This window comes from Sarcophilus harrisii, chromosome 1, assembly GCF_902635505.1.
Source record: "Sarcophilus harrisii chromosome 1, mSarHar1.11, whole genome shotgun sequence".
Lineage (NCBI taxonomy): Eukaryota > Metazoa > Chordata > Mammalia > Dasyuromorphia > Dasyuridae > Sarcophilus > Sarcophilus harrisii.
In genome coordinates, this window is record NC_045426.1 from 320,747,158 (window position 1) to 320,763,424 (window position 16,267).

At 33.4% G+C, this 16,267-nt stretch overlaps 1 protein-coding gene across 1 annotated transcript in view; it reads left to right on the forward strand.

The window, feature by feature from the left end:
* The window catches only part of RASEF (RAS and EF-hand domain containing), a 101,114-nt gene that overhangs the window by 49,103 nt on the left and 35,744 nt on the right, over positions 1–16,267 (forward strand). Inside the window, exons 4-9 of the mRNA XM_031945482.1 lie at positions 1,056–1,151; positions 2,102–2,179; positions 3,307–3,422; positions 6,832–6,900; positions 8,079–8,166; positions 9,326–9,417. Coding sequence (XP_031801342.1) covers positions 1,056–1,151; positions 2,102–2,179; positions 3,307–3,422; positions 6,832–6,900; positions 8,079–8,166; positions 9,326–9,417 — 539 coding nt within the window. The remainder of the gene's footprint in view (positions 1–1,055; positions 1,152–2,101; positions 2,180–3,306; positions 3,423–6,831; positions 6,901–8,078; positions 8,167–9,325; positions 9,418–16,267) is intronic.

The following is a 16,267-nucleotide window of genomic DNA, read 5'->3' on the forward strand; positions in this document are numbered from 1 at the left end:
CTGGGATACATAATTTTGTTTGGATGTAAATATGTCAGTCCTGCAAAGAAGGTGATTACATAGCTTTCTTTGGGATTCCACTGTGATTCATTATTTGTAGCTCAGCTAAGGACTATGTGACTCTCCCCGCCTCATTTGCAAGATGTTTTTCTTTTAATAAACATAACTGAAGTAATTAGAATCAGGAGAAGCTGGATATTGGAAATTTTTTTTTTCTTTAAGAGGTTATCTATGGCTCAAGTCATAATGGCCCTTTTGTTCTTGTCCAATTTAAGGAGTGTCCTAAGGAGAAAAATCTTTATAACCATCAGAGAAGATAAGAATATAAATATCACAGGAGCTATCATATTATAGATATAGAGCTGTGGGGGACTTCATTGTTGTTCATTTATTTTTCAGTCAAGTCCAACTCTTTGTGACCCCATTTCAGATTTTCTTGGCATAGATGCTGGAATGGTTTACCATTTCCTTCTCCAGTTTATTTTACAAATGAGGAAACTGAGGCAAAGAGGGCTAAGTGATTGTCCAGGATTACCATTTGAACACACTATCTATTATGCTACTTAGCTTCCCTTTAGATCTCACATAGTAGTTCATTTTGTACCTGTTTAACCAAAATATTGTCATGTTTTAGTAGTTTCTGTCTTCCATTAGATTATAAGTTACATGAGGGCAGTGATCATGTCTTATTGAAGCAGTGAACTTTAAGAAATAATGAACATTGAATCAGGAAGACATAAATCTCTCTTCAGATAATTATTAGGAAAGTTACTTACCTTTTCTCTGCCTCTATTTTCTCATCTGTAAAATTAGTAATGGATACTAGAATAGTAATGGATGCTACCTCACAGCTTGGCTATATGGATCAAATGAAATAATGCATGCACTGTGTTCTACAAACCTTAATGTTTTGCAAATGCTAGCTATTATTATCTAAGCTTTTTTATGTTGCCCAGCATCTAACATAAGCCCCTTCACCTCTAGAGGAGGAGCTGACTAAATGTTTCTTGGATGAATGGACATTTGATTTTATAATGAAATGCCTTTTCTTTTAGGAAAAACGAAAAGCTGAAGAGGCACTAAATGATCTCAAACGTCAGTATGAAGCAGAAGTAGGAGATCTTCAGGTGACCATCAAAAAACTCAAAAAGGTGAGTAGCCAAATTTTCATAGCTTTCAACCTTTACTTTCTTTAACTCTCCTCAGTGATGGTGAATCTGAACATCTGCCTGGAGGGAATATAGACTTCTCTTTGTAGAACCAAGCATTAAAACAATTTAAAACATGAGGCAAAGGCAAAGTGTGTTATTAAGCCCATCTACTGATTTCATCTTGAGATACAGAATGTGTAGAACTTCTCTCTACTGACATCTATCTGTCTATCTATCTATCTATCTATCTATACTTTTGTAAGTGTATATACATTTATATAACATTTATATTCTCCATAAATATTTTTTATATCTGTATAACCAAATGTGGTCAGCGGGATGGCGCTGGTCTGGGAATCAGAAAGACTCATCATCACTAGTTCAAATTCAGCCTTAGACACACTTAACTAGCTGTGTGACCCTCTGCAAATCACTTAATCTTATTTGCCTCAGTTTCCTCACCTGTAAAATGAGCTAGAAAAGGAAATGGCAAATCATTTCTTTGTCAAGAAAACCCCCAAAATGGGGTCACAAAGAGTTGGGCATGACTGAAATTGAACCACAACAACAACCAAATACATGTACAGGCTTCCCTAATGGTCTTAGTGTTGCCTTAAGCTTTAACATCTGCTGCTTATTTTTTCTTCTCTCTTCCTCATTTTCTTCTTTCTTTCTTCTCTCTTCCTTCTTCCTCTTCTCCCTAACAAGTTTCTATAGCTTCTCATATCACTGAGCTAAATAACACAAAGTCTTGGTTGTAGTAGACATGGGTATGAATAAAAATCAAAATTTCAGCAATTATTAGCCACGAATTCTTAATTTTTTAAAAAAATTCCCCTATATGGTATTGTATTCTGAAATGACATCATTGTATGCAGAGATGTGAACCTTAAATAACTCAACCTCAACTCAGTTGATGATCCACAGATATATTTTATTTTTTCTTTCAGCTCGAAGAACAATCAAAGACCTTAAGTCAAAAAGAAGATGTGGCTGCATTAAAGAAAAGAATTTATGATTTGTCAACAGTAAGAATTATCTTTCCTGTTTAAGGAAATTTCATGTGGGATGATCCTTTTCAAAACACAACATTGCTGCTATTTCATGATTATAGGAATACAGGCTTAAAATGCATACAGCACTCATTTAAAAATTGCTCCAAGGTGCCTATGAACAAAAGTGTTTTTTATGTCAGGAGGTTCCGTTGCCACAGTCACTTTTAGGGAGAAGTAGTAAATGCTTCATAGGAAAAGGGGTCCAGATTTATAATTTCTTTGCTATGAGGAATCCCTGCATGAGGAAATACCATCTACTGTTCTAGGTAGGCACTCTCTCTGTGACTTACATCTTTAAAAGTTGACTAGAGCATTAAGAGGTTTAATAAGTGACTTGCTCAGGCTCACCAAGTCCATATATATTACAGGTGGGCTGTGAATCTAGATCTTCTTAATTTCAAAGACAGGTCTTCACCCTCTAGGCCATGATGCCTATCTGCTTAATAATAGCTTTTCTTTTTTCATAAAAATGTTACCACTAATCACTTGATTGTGATAATATTCAATATAAATAATTAAAGAATTTCCAAGGACTGGATAATCTATGTAGCAGTTATGTTTTTAAAATACTTAATTGGATATTTAGTGGTAGTGATCAATTTTTTATTTTATATATATATTTTATATTTTTATTATATATATATTTTATATAAATATATATATATATATATATATATATATATATATATATATATTTATATTTATATAGGAGATTTTCATTTTACTAGGGAGTATTTTTTAAAAAGTATACCGTTTGTTCCTTTCCACCAGTATCAATATGAGTATGAGTGCGTGCGTGCACATGTGTGTGTGTGTGTGTAAAACTCTGGAACAATGAAGAGAATAGAAATGGAGACGGCACTTCAGAAATTTGGGATTTGTATAGTTTAAAACATTTGAGTTGTATAGTACGTTTGAGTTTGTATTGTCTGAAATTTATGTAATGACACAATTCAGATTTTGTTTTTTACAAGGGCATTTAAAAAAAGACCTTCATCCATATTCCTTTAATGTATTACATGATTCTTCAGAGATGTTTTTTCCCCATTTTTTCCTTGGTTGAAGAGCATCGCCACAAACAAACTTTTCTTTTACTTTAGGAAAATCAGAAAGTTAAAAAAGATCTCTTAGAAGCACAAACAAATATAGCCTTTCTTCAGAGTGAATTAGATGCCTTGAAAAGTGACTATGCTGATCAAAGTCTGAATTCAGAAAGGTATGGAATTTCACATGTTATTTTTTTTTAATTGGGAAAATTTAGCATGTACTTTAGTGTTGCTATAGATATATATGTATTTAAATATATCTGCAAATATTTTGCTTTCTGACTTGATAAATGGCTATTTAGGTAGAATTGTAACATTGCCATTCCTTTAAGGAAATAAAATGCAGAATAAATAATTTAAAAACAATTAAGGGGGGGAAGCTAGATGGTGCAGTGGATAGAGCACCAGCTCTGAAGTCAGGATGACCTGAGTTTAAATGTGGTCTCAGACACTTATGGCTTCCTAGCTGTGTGACCCTCAGCAAATCACTTAACCCCAATTGCCTCTGGAAAAAAAAAATTAAGAAGGAATCTAATCATTTTTGATTTTTTAAAAAAAAATCAAAAATAATCTTAAGTTTACAAAAAGAGCTCTTTAAATAACTATGCCCTTAGCATGTATGAGTTTCTTTTTTTTTTTGAAACTATGTCTTGCCCAGGCTGGAAGTACACCTGGCTTTCATGAACTTGATCACCTTGAAGGTCAGGGCAGAAGCCTTGATCTGTTTTGCTTTTGAAATGCTTGCTTTTGAAATGCGACAGTTTTGTCCTGCCTTAGGCAGCCTGGTATAACCCTGCTCCCCAACCAGTCCTTACCATTTTAGTACTAAACTTGGAGAGGACCTCCAATTGCCTTTAGCCCATTGCAGTTTAGAACTCCCAAGGCTTAAGCCTCAGCCTACCCAGGAGCAGCAATTCTAGATATGTATGCAATAATATGTCTGATTTTTAAAAAAGCAGATTAATAATAAACTAGCAGCTGAGAAATAGAATAAAATATTAGCTCTTTAAAACTGCAGCTCCTTTGAAGGCAGGGACATTATTTCTGCATTTCTTCTCCTTTCCTCAGCAGCTAATGTAATACTTTACTTAATCTCTATCTGCTCAAAAATATTTTGTTTAATTGAGGATAGTTTTTTCCTTGAAATTGTAATGTGGTTCACTAAGAAAGTACAATTTAACTTACTAAATTGGTTTGCACACAGTTTTTGGAAATCACATTTGTTACATGAATTTTATTATGTACATCACTAGTTAATATATAACTCCAATTTTTATAAGTCACGGTGATTTCTCTCCTTCTATCCTGTGATTAGTTGCTATTAGCTACATATATTCAAATACTACATAAATTGGCTCATCTTCCCTACAATTCATGGAAATTGCTTTAAGAGTAACAATGCCACCATCTGAGTTACTAACACTATTTCCCAAAGGATCAGGATGTCCTTGTTCTTCCCATCCAAGTGTTGCCTTTCTTTCTGCTTAGTTCCTGATAATCATGCCAAATGTGGTAACAGTGGCAGCATGATGTCCTATCTGGATGGGTGTTAAGAAGTTCAATAAATAGTTGCTAATTTATTTCTATTCTGAACCTTAACAGTGGTATAAATTTTATATTAAAAAGTTCTCAATAGAATTATTTTGAAGAATCAAATTTAGAAAAAAAACAAAATAGGCTATGTTCATGTTGATAGTTACATTCCACAAAGCAACAATGTGTCAAGCACTTTCTCTGAAAAATTCAGTGTTTTGTATTTTTGTTTTTTTCCCCCCTTTTTTCAAGTTAAACACGGGATGTATTAACTCAGCACAAAAAAGGAAACTAAATTATAGGGAGATTAAAAGATTTGAGCAGAGATAATAACTACATTCAAAGTATAACTTTTTGTAATTTTATGAAACAATTTTTTAGTTCAAATTGTGATTACTTAGGGGCTCCTGTTGAGTAAACTCTCTTACCAGTGCAGATCCTGGGGCATTGAAATGCTTTAAATGACTTACTCAGGGTCACTCAGCTAGTGCTTACATGTCATAGATGGGATCTGAACCCAGATCTTCCTAATTCAGAAGTCAGGTCTCTATCAGTGTTACCACAATATAGTGGTTGCCACATGAAATTAAATTATCAGTCCTAATGATAACATTGTTCTTAAAATGTTTGTGTTGAGTAGCATTGTAGGACTCTCGGCAGAATTTGGATAGAGTGGGAGAGGGGGAAATTAGGGAGGGAAAAATGTCACAAAAGATCAACAGGATCATGTAAAATTTGTTTTTTCCCCCTTTTGTATAAAGTAGACTGATATCTGTTTCAAATCTTGGGAGAAAGAACAAATGATGCTAAAGAGAGGGGGGGATTATGGAAGAAGGAAGGTCTTAGAGGAAGGGAAGATGACATAGGATTGAGAAATTTGGAGGAACTGTCTAGGGAAAGCAATGAAATGTTTTTATTCTGTGATTGGAGGATATAAAGTCATAATTGAGGATAAGTAAAGTGGAGTGAGGAAAGGGGAGAGCTAGAGAGAGAGGGAGAAATGAGGAATAGAGGGAAGAGGAGAAGAAACAGAGATAGGAAGAAGGGATGAGAAAGGAGCTTATGTTGATCAACTGTATCACAGACTGTAGGAGGAGAATTTGATTATGTTAACACAGATTAAAGAGGACTGTGATGTTTGAAAATAATGGAGAAAATTTGGGAGATTTGTGGATATAAAAAGAAAACAAAAACCAATCTGATAAATGTGGGTGAATCTATTAGCATATTTTTGTAGTCAGTTTATTTAATATGCTTTCTTCTATCAATATTTTATGACCTTGGAGCAAGGGTAAAGAATGTAGATTGGGAGGAAATGTGTAATATGAGACTTGGAATTGTTGCAGTTAAGGACACAATTAAGAGGGTGAAGAGAGGTAGAGTGAGAGCCATGTTGACTGGTAATGTATTACAGATTGATTATTGCATCAAGTGTAGCTGTGAGGCAATTAGTGCTCATGGGAACTGGTGAAGAGGTTAGATGTTTTTCCTCTCCATTCAATACGAGTGTGGGAAGCAAAGTAAATGAGTTTGTGAGAATGAAGGGGGTATTAGGAAAGATTTTAGTTGGAAAACACAGAAGCAACTTGGTAGTCTGGTGGATAGAATGCTAGGTTTGATTGGTGGCAGAAAGACCTGAATTCAAACCCTACTTGAGATACTATATGAACAATGTGACTTTGAAGTGGTCACTTAAACCTTTATATTCTGACCTCTAAGATCTTTCACAGTTTTATATGTATATAAATCTCTATATTCTAGAGGATAATTACAAAATCTGGCTGTACTTATGGATGTCAGATATGGAATGAAAATGAAGGTCTTTCAAATCTAGAATACAGAAAACACTCTGATGTCAGGGTATCGGATGGTGGATGAAATTGGCTTTTGAAATTGATGAGGATGAAAAAAGGGAGGAAAAATATAGATGCAGGAAGTGAAATCATGAAGGAGGTGGAGAAAGTCCTATGGGAAGAGAATGGAAATCACTGGAAATTGAGAGCTTATCCAAAAATTCTCATTTAAATGCAGAATGTAATTTTACAGGGACCTGGAAATAATCAGAGAATATACTGAAGATAGAGATTGCCTTGAGAGGCAAATTGAAATGCTTCAGTAAGTACCTATAAATTATCTTCATTATATGCAATTTTCACTGTTCTTTTTTCATAAATGTTATGTTGTATGTACAGCAGAACAATAGACTGACTCCTAAGAATGGAAATGCAGGTAAATATGTATTTCTCATCATTACATTTTATTCAGTACAATCACTTGGCTCCTTGAGATAAGTGAATTGCAAATCAAGCATTGGTTTTTCAATAAGCAGAGGGTGGGTTTCCAAAAGTGATTTTGGGATTTTTTTCTTCCTGGGCACACATAGGGTGTCCCCAAAGTATTAATGCACCTTTAAGGTTATTAAAGAATTCTCTTCTGATTCCTTTTCTCCAAAAATAGTGACCATTCTCCATGTTTCCATAAATCAGACAGCAAAGAATAGTTTATGAAGAACATATAGCCAATTATTTAGATTATCTATGTGTTGAAGTATATATGTCTCTCTCTTAAGACAGGTATATCATAGGGAGTTTTTCGTTGAATTTCTTTTGGCTGCATCTCTATTTTTCCAATGATTTTAATAATTACTTTTATCTAAAGACAGTAAGGACAATCTACTTTTGGAATCATTTATCAATACTCACCTCATTTAAATGGGGAACTAAACATAGAAAAGAGGGGACATAGTTGAATGAGTTCCTCTGGTCACAGTTTTTGGCTTTGGCTGATATTTAGTTGTTTTGCTATTCCAAAAATAACTATTTAAATCTTAATGAACAGAGGTAATTTAGGCTAGATTTGCCACTGAGAATGTCAGTTTTAACACTGTCAGTGTTCTAGTTATATAAGCAATAACAATGGGAATACCAGCCCTTTCTGAAATATTTAGAATCTTCCTAAAGTACTGGTCTAGTTGAAAGGGCATTAGATTTAAAGTTGGAGAACTGAATTGGAATTCCAGCTCTGGCTCTCATAAACTTTGTGATTTTAGCAAAGCTATTTAGCTTCTCACTTCCATTTTCTTTCTTTAAAATAATGTGATTAAACTACATACTTTTAAGATGTCTTCTATCTCTTGATATTTAGTGATTCAGTATGAGGAAAAATGAGGGTTTGTGAAATACCATGACCTATTTTGTCTTTCATTATTTGACAAATCAAGCTTTTCCTTTTAGACCTTTTTAACTCTAATTTAATCAAATCAAATTAATTAAATTAATTTTTTAAAACTGTAGAACAGCCAACAGAAAACTACACGACAGTAATGATGGATTAAGAAGTGCACTGGAAAACACCTTTAGTAAATACAACAACAGATCCTTGGTATGTTTTATATTTTTATAATCTACTTTCCACTTTGTCTAGCATACAGTATTCTAAAGGCCTATCTTTTTAGGAGAAGACTCTAATTTTTACCAATATATAACAGTGATCTAATTTTACCAAAAGAAAGAAAGAGGCTAGCCCTTTAAAAAGGGTCCTTTTTTTTTGCCAACACTATTGGACATTGTTTTCTTTTGTTGTTGTTCATTCATTTTCAGGCATGTTGAAATCTTGATCCCATTTGGGATTTTCTAGGCAAAGATATTTCCTTCTCCAGCTCATTTTACAGATAAGAAAACTGAGGCAAACAGTTATTTGCCAAGGGTAACCCAAGTAGTAACTGTCTGAAGATTGGATTTGAATTCAGGTCCTCCTCACTCCAGCCCTGGCACTCTATCCACTGTACCAGCTGCCTGCCCAAGTCTTCTTGCTTACTGTGTATTTAATATTTCAGATGTTAGTTTTTATTCTCTATAAATTAATATTTATTATAGAGAGAAATTCTGTTTTTGAGCCATTCTCTGGAATTGTGTAAAGCAAGCAAACATTTGAGATTGAGAAATAATCCTAGATTATTTTCTGATCTCAATTGTCTAACTAGCCATGTAACTGAGGACTCTTTAGTTAGCCATCTGGTAAAATGATTGTGTTAAACTTTATGATCACAAAGATTTTGGGGCTTTAGCATTCTGTTATTGAAAATTTTTTACTGTTACTTGATCAGGTCAAATCAAGCATTAATTTTAATAGAAAAGCATTTTGAGTCTATCTTTTCTCCAGAATAGCTTTTCTCTACCACATATTATATTTTGGGCTTTGGAAAAAAAGGCCTTTCCAAAACCCATTAAGGTCTAAAAGGAAGGAGTTAAAAAGTTAGAATCAAAGATTATGTCAAATTTCAAAACTGAATATGACTAGACATATAACTATGAAATTTAAAATTCATTTATACCAAAAAAGACAATAACAAGCAGATCATCCTATTTGGATTATTTGGAATTACTGCACCCCAAATAGAGTCATGATCAGTTGGACATGACTGAAACAACTGAACAACAAGAAGGAAACAGAATAGCAAGCCAACACATAAATTTTTCTTTGACATTTTTCAAAATGCCTGATTAATTGCCTGATTAATAAATAGCTTTCCTCCCTACAGCGTATCCATAATATATCACCAGGAAGCACACTTTCTAGAGGCAGTCTCAAATTTAATGGCAACCATTCACCTCAGAATTTGCGGTATGACCGGTAGGTTAACATACTATCTTTACATTTGAATTTTGTATCTAATTTCATAAAGAAGCAAAATATTTCTTGTAAGAAATAGAAGGATAATATTTTTATTAGTCTTTCTTCATCATATCCCATGAAAATAAGATAATATTATTTTGGCTAGAACTTCAGATTTTACCTGGCTCATTTCTTAAAACTGGCCATTAACAAGTAACAAGTAACAAGCACAGTAACCGAAAGCATTTGGGATTTCTTTTTGTCCTTTGAAAGATTTCTGACTAATGTATTTATTGATATTTTTAACATTTATTGATTTGTTGAGTATATAACATTAAATTTGGGGGTGAGGGTCTGGCCTTCTGATTTCCTTAGTTTGGATAAATCCTCATGTGGAAATAGTTTCTTTGATGTAGACCTAACTTTAAGTCTTGGAGAGATTCCCAAATGATTAAGTGATTTACCCATGGTCACAAAACTAGCATGTGTCAGGACTTGAATTCAGTTCTGCCTAATTCTAAAACTAACTTTTAGCCCACTACAGTAGTAATGTTAAACTCAATTAGAAATGGATCTCTGTGGGCCATGAATTGACTTAGAAAAACACAACTGAACATTACCTGTGTTGTATCATATTTCTTGTTATTTTGTTAAACACTTTCCAATTATATTTTAATCTGGTTTTTACAAGGGCCATGAGTTTGACATCCCCATACTACAACATACCATCTCCTGCTAATACAAGTTAGACTTTATATAGAACTTTGAAATGTTTAAAGTATTTCACATCTATTACCTAATTGTCTCACCAAGCTTCTGAAATAGGATCAAAGCAGAACTGTGGTAGCTCAAAAGAAACATGAGATGTACAAATTTAGGGACACCTCCACTGTAAATGTTCATATGATTTATTTGTGCTTGACATGTGGCAGAGCTTCTGAGTTCATATTAGTTTAATTAGCCACAGTTGGACACAATATACCTTGACCCTGACATAGTAATTTCATTTTGGTCCTCTTTGAGCATGAAAGACAAAAATCAACCATGGATGGTTACACTTCCCATTTTGCAGAAGAGAAAACTATACAGCAAGACTTCTCTGGCTATTTTCTTTCCCTGCCCTCTCTCCTTCCCTTCCAACACTCATTCCCCTCTTCCTTTTTTCATACTGGCTTAACTAATGACTCATCTAACTTAAATAGTAATGGTATAGAAAGAAAATAAATTAAGCTTTTTAAATTTGTAGTTTTAAAGTTTGAACCTTCCAAAACAATTTGTGTTCATTTTTTTGTAAGTGATAAATGGAGAGAAAAATTTTTTTTTTTGTTCTTTGAGCATTATTGTTTGATGTGATGATTACTTAGAATGTAGCGAGAAAAGGTGTATGGATACCAGCAGTATTATAATCCATCTACAGAAAGAATAGATTGAATGTTCCTACAGATCAGTTACATGACAACAGTATGATAATAGCCTCGGCACTTGGCATATTTAGTTTATGATATTGAAGCTCTTATTTTAATCTCCAATTTAAAAAATTTTAGCTCTCATATGTTTTAAGCCAAGAGAGATGGTTTCTGATAGCATTCTTCCTAGGGATTTTAAATTTATCTTTCATTTTAGCTATTCAACCTTCTAGGTGGTCTAGAGATGCTTTTATCTCTAATCAAATAATGAAACAAAATAGTTTAAAATTTGTGAATAATTGACATTGTATCTCTGGTATTTTGAGAATTAAATATTACTTTGAATTCCTACTGGAATTTGAAAAGAAAAAATGATTTCCATTACTGCTTCAATTTTTAATTCCTTTTCATGTGGAATCCTGTTAAATATAGAGAACAATGTATCTATTTTCCACTTCTAGAATGTTTTTTGAGGACATGGTTCTATATGTGCCTTGGTGTCATATCAGGAGCGTAAAATCCCTTTGCCATTCTAATCACTTTTCTATGTATACCCTTCAACTTGGGAGAGAATTTTTTCTCTTCTAAAATGTTTAGAGGGGAATACTTATTCAAATGTTTGTTTGCTTATGTGTGTTTGTGTGTGTGTGTGTGTGTATGTGTGTGTGTGTATAAGAGACAGACAGACAGAGAGACAGATAGACAGATGAACAGACAGAGAGAGCAAAATAATTAATATTTGTTAAGTACCTATTATTTAGAGAACATAGTACTAAGTACTGAGAAGAAGTCAAGTTCATCAAGGACATAGCTTCTGCTTATAGAGAGACTAGACTGTAATAGAAGATATTAGGCGAATAACCATAATGCATACAATTATGAAAGAAAAAGGTCTTTGAGAGGTCTGAGAGAGTATATTGTTATTAATGGTGAGAGAAGAGTATAGGAATATTAGGAAAGAATTCCTGGAAGATGTAGCATTTAATTTAGTCTTTAAAAGGAAGAATAAAAATTCAGTGGAGGAAAGAAGGGCATCCCTGAATGTTAGGAAGATTGCCAAAAGGGAGATGCTGAAAATATTTGAGCAAAGAAGGAACATGATGAAATCTATATGTAAGTAATTACTCTGGCACTAACATGATAGATGGGGGAGTGTAGTGAAAGGAAGGAGAAAGTAGAAGAGGAATTACCTACAAAGACAAAAGAATCTTGTACATAACTAATGTGATGACCTATACTAGGGTGGTAGTAGTAGGAATAGAGAATAGAAGATGGATTCCAGAGATGTTGAAGATATAGAACTGATTAAACTTAGGACTTCAACAGATAAGAGAATTGAGAAATGAGAGAATCATTGATAAAACTAGCAATCCAAACATGGGAACATGGATAAAATATCAAAGGCATAAATAGTAGAAGCAGAAAACAGATATAGAGGAAGAGATGGACTGAACTTATTTTTAGATCTGTTAAATTTGAGGGGGCAGTGAGTTATATTACATTAGAGTTGTAAGGTCCTTAGATCAGAACTGGAAACCTTGGTTTTACCAAAATAATAACATCTGACATTCGGGAAGGGGTCTCTATGACCATCTGGAAGAACATATATAGAAAAGGATTTAACAATGAAAATAATAATAACATGTTACAATAATAGCAAATAGCTAAAATTTAAATAACACTCTGTGCCAAGCACTATGATTTATCTTATTATCTCATGTAATACTTGCAACAATACTTGCAAGGTAGGTGCTATTATTATCCCCTTTTTACAGATGAGGAAAACTAAAACAAATGGAGTTTAAATGAATTGCCCAGGGTCACAAAACTAGTAAGTGTATGAAGCAACTCTTCCTGACTTCAAGGCCAGCATTCTATCTACTATGTCAGTTAGCTTCCCTCATTTAAATGAAGTTGGAAGTAAATGAGATTGTCAAGGGATAGAATATTTATAAAAGATAGGTTTCTGTGACATTCCTTTGGAGAGTTCCTGCATTTATAGAGTTCAAAACAGTTTTGAGGAGCCAGTAGAAAGAGAAGGCAGTGAGGTAGAAGGAAGAACAGGGGAATACAGTGTCACAAAAGCCACATGAAAGTAGCCAATAAGATGGTTGAGGAAGTATTCAGACTTGTAAAAAGGTTGAGAAAAAATATAACTGAATAAAGACCATTGAATCTCTTATTAGACAGTCCCTGGTAAACTTTGAGAACTGAAATGTTTACTATAAGTAGAAACCAGATTACAGGGATTTTCAGGTGATTATCTCATTTGAAAACTATGGTTGGGTACTGTAGATATTAATTCTTCTTTTTATGGGTAAAAAGTAGGATAAGTAATAGTAAGTAACTTGTCTATGGTCATACAAACTAATAAAAGTCATAACCGGGACCCAGTATTTCTAACTCCAAGTCCAATACTCTCACCACTAAGCTATATCTGATCCATTTTTAGGAGTAGAGGACAGGGATATTAACCTAAGAGGAGAATCCAAGTTACTTTGTAGATGAAGCTGTAAAGAAGATAACTAGATGGAAAAGAGATTTCTAAGTGTTTCTACAATTTTCTCATTTCATTATTTTAAATATATAGAAATTTTTAGAGGTGACACAATTTTGTAGGATTTTTAAAATACTATTTTATTTTTCCAAATATATGTAAAGATAGTTTTCAACACTCATTTTTTTTAAACTTTGTGCACCAAATTTTTTATCCTCCATTCCTTCCCTCTCTCTTCCCTCTCTTCTCCCCAAGACAGCATGCAATCTGATACAATTCATTTAAACATACTTCCATATTTGTCATGTTGTGCAAGAAAACTCAGATCAGAAGGAAAAAAAAACATGAGAAAAGAAAACAAACAACAACATAAAAAGGGGAAAATACCATGTTTCAATCCACATGCAGTCTCCATAGATATCTCTCTGGATGTGGATGACATTTTCCATCCCAAATCTATGGGAATTGTTCACAATTCTGAAAGACAAAAACTTCTGAAAATTTAGTTTTCATAATATGTCAATAAGGAGAAGAAGGCAAAGGATTAGGAAAACAAATTTCATATGGTAATTTTACTCTCCAAAATGCAAGCAAGAAGATACCAGGTACTATTGGTCCATAATCAGCTACTCTCTTAAAAGTACATCTTTATGATTAGAATTTCTCACAGCTTCAGGATATCTTTCATGAAAATTACAGTATGTGAATGTAATGGACAGGCTCATGTAGTTGACTTTTCTATAAAATGAAGACTTTCATCACATAGGGTAGGTCCGCCATGAAAGTTGTATAGAAGGTTATGGGCAAGAATTGTACAAGATAAGAATATGTGTTCTTATCACATGTTGAAGGACATACTTAGATTGATTGTATCGTAAATTCAATGAAGTTACTATTTCTTTTTTGATTGGATGCATCATATTGAGGAATCATAGTGACTTTGTTCTCTAAAAATTCCCTACAGCTATTTTGGGAGGGGAATTAAATTAGCTATTTTCTAGCCACAAATTCCCTTGCCCCCTTTCTCTCTGTTTGTAAGAGAGGATAGGAATCAAAGCCAGAACTTTGTATTTTTTCCTATTAAATTTAATTTGAGGGAGACAGAGTGAAAGTGGATATTGATTTAGGAGATCAATAGAGCTCAGATAGACCTGGGTTCAGGTCTTGCTTCTGAAACTTATTGTCTATGTTACTCTGGGAAAGACATTTCAGCTGTCATTCCTCTTGGGCAAGACTGAGACTATAAAGTTCAGAGAAGCAAGTGCTGATCTACACTGTTGAGAAGGAGTTTTCTCATCAGGATCTTGCTATACCAATGAAATCATAACTGGAGTTAGAACAAAAATTTTTTTGTCACCTGAAATTATAGAATGTTTCCATAATCTCTCTCTCTCTCCATATACATATGTGTATGTCCATTAGCTGATAGGTTTATCTCTTTAATTTTGTGCCATCCACACATTTGATAACTATATCATCACTGGATTCATCAGTTATTGAAAACTTTGGATAGAAAAAGATTTCAAACTGAACTTTAACACTGGAGTAAATGTTGACCACATTAAAAATCAGTTGGTTTAGTTATACTTCATATTTAGATAGGATGTCATTTCCCAAATCACCTTTCCAGGTAGCTTTAAAAAATTCATTAGGTTCACAAAAAGTGATTTCTCTTCACAAAATTTTTTTGCATCTTTGTCATTTTTTTCTGGCCTTTCTCTCTACCCCAAGATAACTTCTACTAGGTAGCTAGGTGACTTAACTAATAGGGCTCTGGGCCTGGAGTCTGGAATAACTAAGTTCAAATTTGGCCTTATACATCTACCAGCTATATGTCTTCGGGTCAAATCATTTAACCTCTGTCTTCTTCACTTTCTTCTTCTATAAAATGGGTATAAGAAGAGCTCATTGTGAAGATCACTTGAGATAATATTTGTCAAACTCTTAACATAGTACCTAGCACATAAATGGTTTCCTCTCAATTTCTGTTTTCCATAAATTATAGGGGTAGTAAGAAATGGAGAAGGTAACAGTTTTTATTTGATTCACTTTCCCTCTAAACTCAGACTGACAGGAAAATTAGATGAAAGGAAAATAGTTGTGAAGAGCAGCAAAAAAGACATTAATTAAATCATCTGGCATTCCTTTTAGGTTTAGAGTTTGTATGGCAAGTTCTGATTTTCACGGCTTTCTGTATAATTACATGCTTAGTATGATCTCAATGTTCCTGAATCAGATGTTTCATTGAGAGATAACATGCTGTTTTGAAAAGAACATCAGACTTGGGATCCAAGACCAGCACTGCAACACTGGAATCTTGAAAAGCCAAGTCAATCCAACAAGCATTTATTAAGCACCAACTATAGTGAAGGCAGAGAGGTAAATAGAAAGATCACTAAAGCAAGCTTAACTGAGCAACTGAAAACTTGGTTTCAGAGAGCAAATAATGAAGCATCTCTCAGCATTTAGCACTGTACTTAGAGTGCTAAATGCTGAGAGTAGAGATGCTTCATTATTTGCTCTCTGAAACCAAGTTTCTGTACTTAGAGCATAGTAGGAACTAAATAAATGTTTGATGATTCTTTTGACAGAAAGAATAGAACAGAATGCTATATATATTTTTGATGTCAGAAGTGGTTACCCTATTCCATATTTTTGCTTAATGAGTCTTCTTTTTTGTAGACATAAATATATTCATGCTTAATTATAGCCTGCTTGGAAAAGTTTGGGGGGAAGAAAAGGGGCAAAATGAATAAAGTAAAAAATGCACAGCAGAGAACAAAACCAAACCTAAAAGAAAGCAAAGATGGACTGTTTTGAATACAATGTGTTTTATTATTATATATGCTTTCTTAAAATGGAAATTTGTTAGGTATTTTGAATTCTCATATATTCTGTGCACATGACAGTGTTTTTTCTTTTTCTTTTTCATTTTTATAATAATAGCTTTTTATTTTTCAAAATA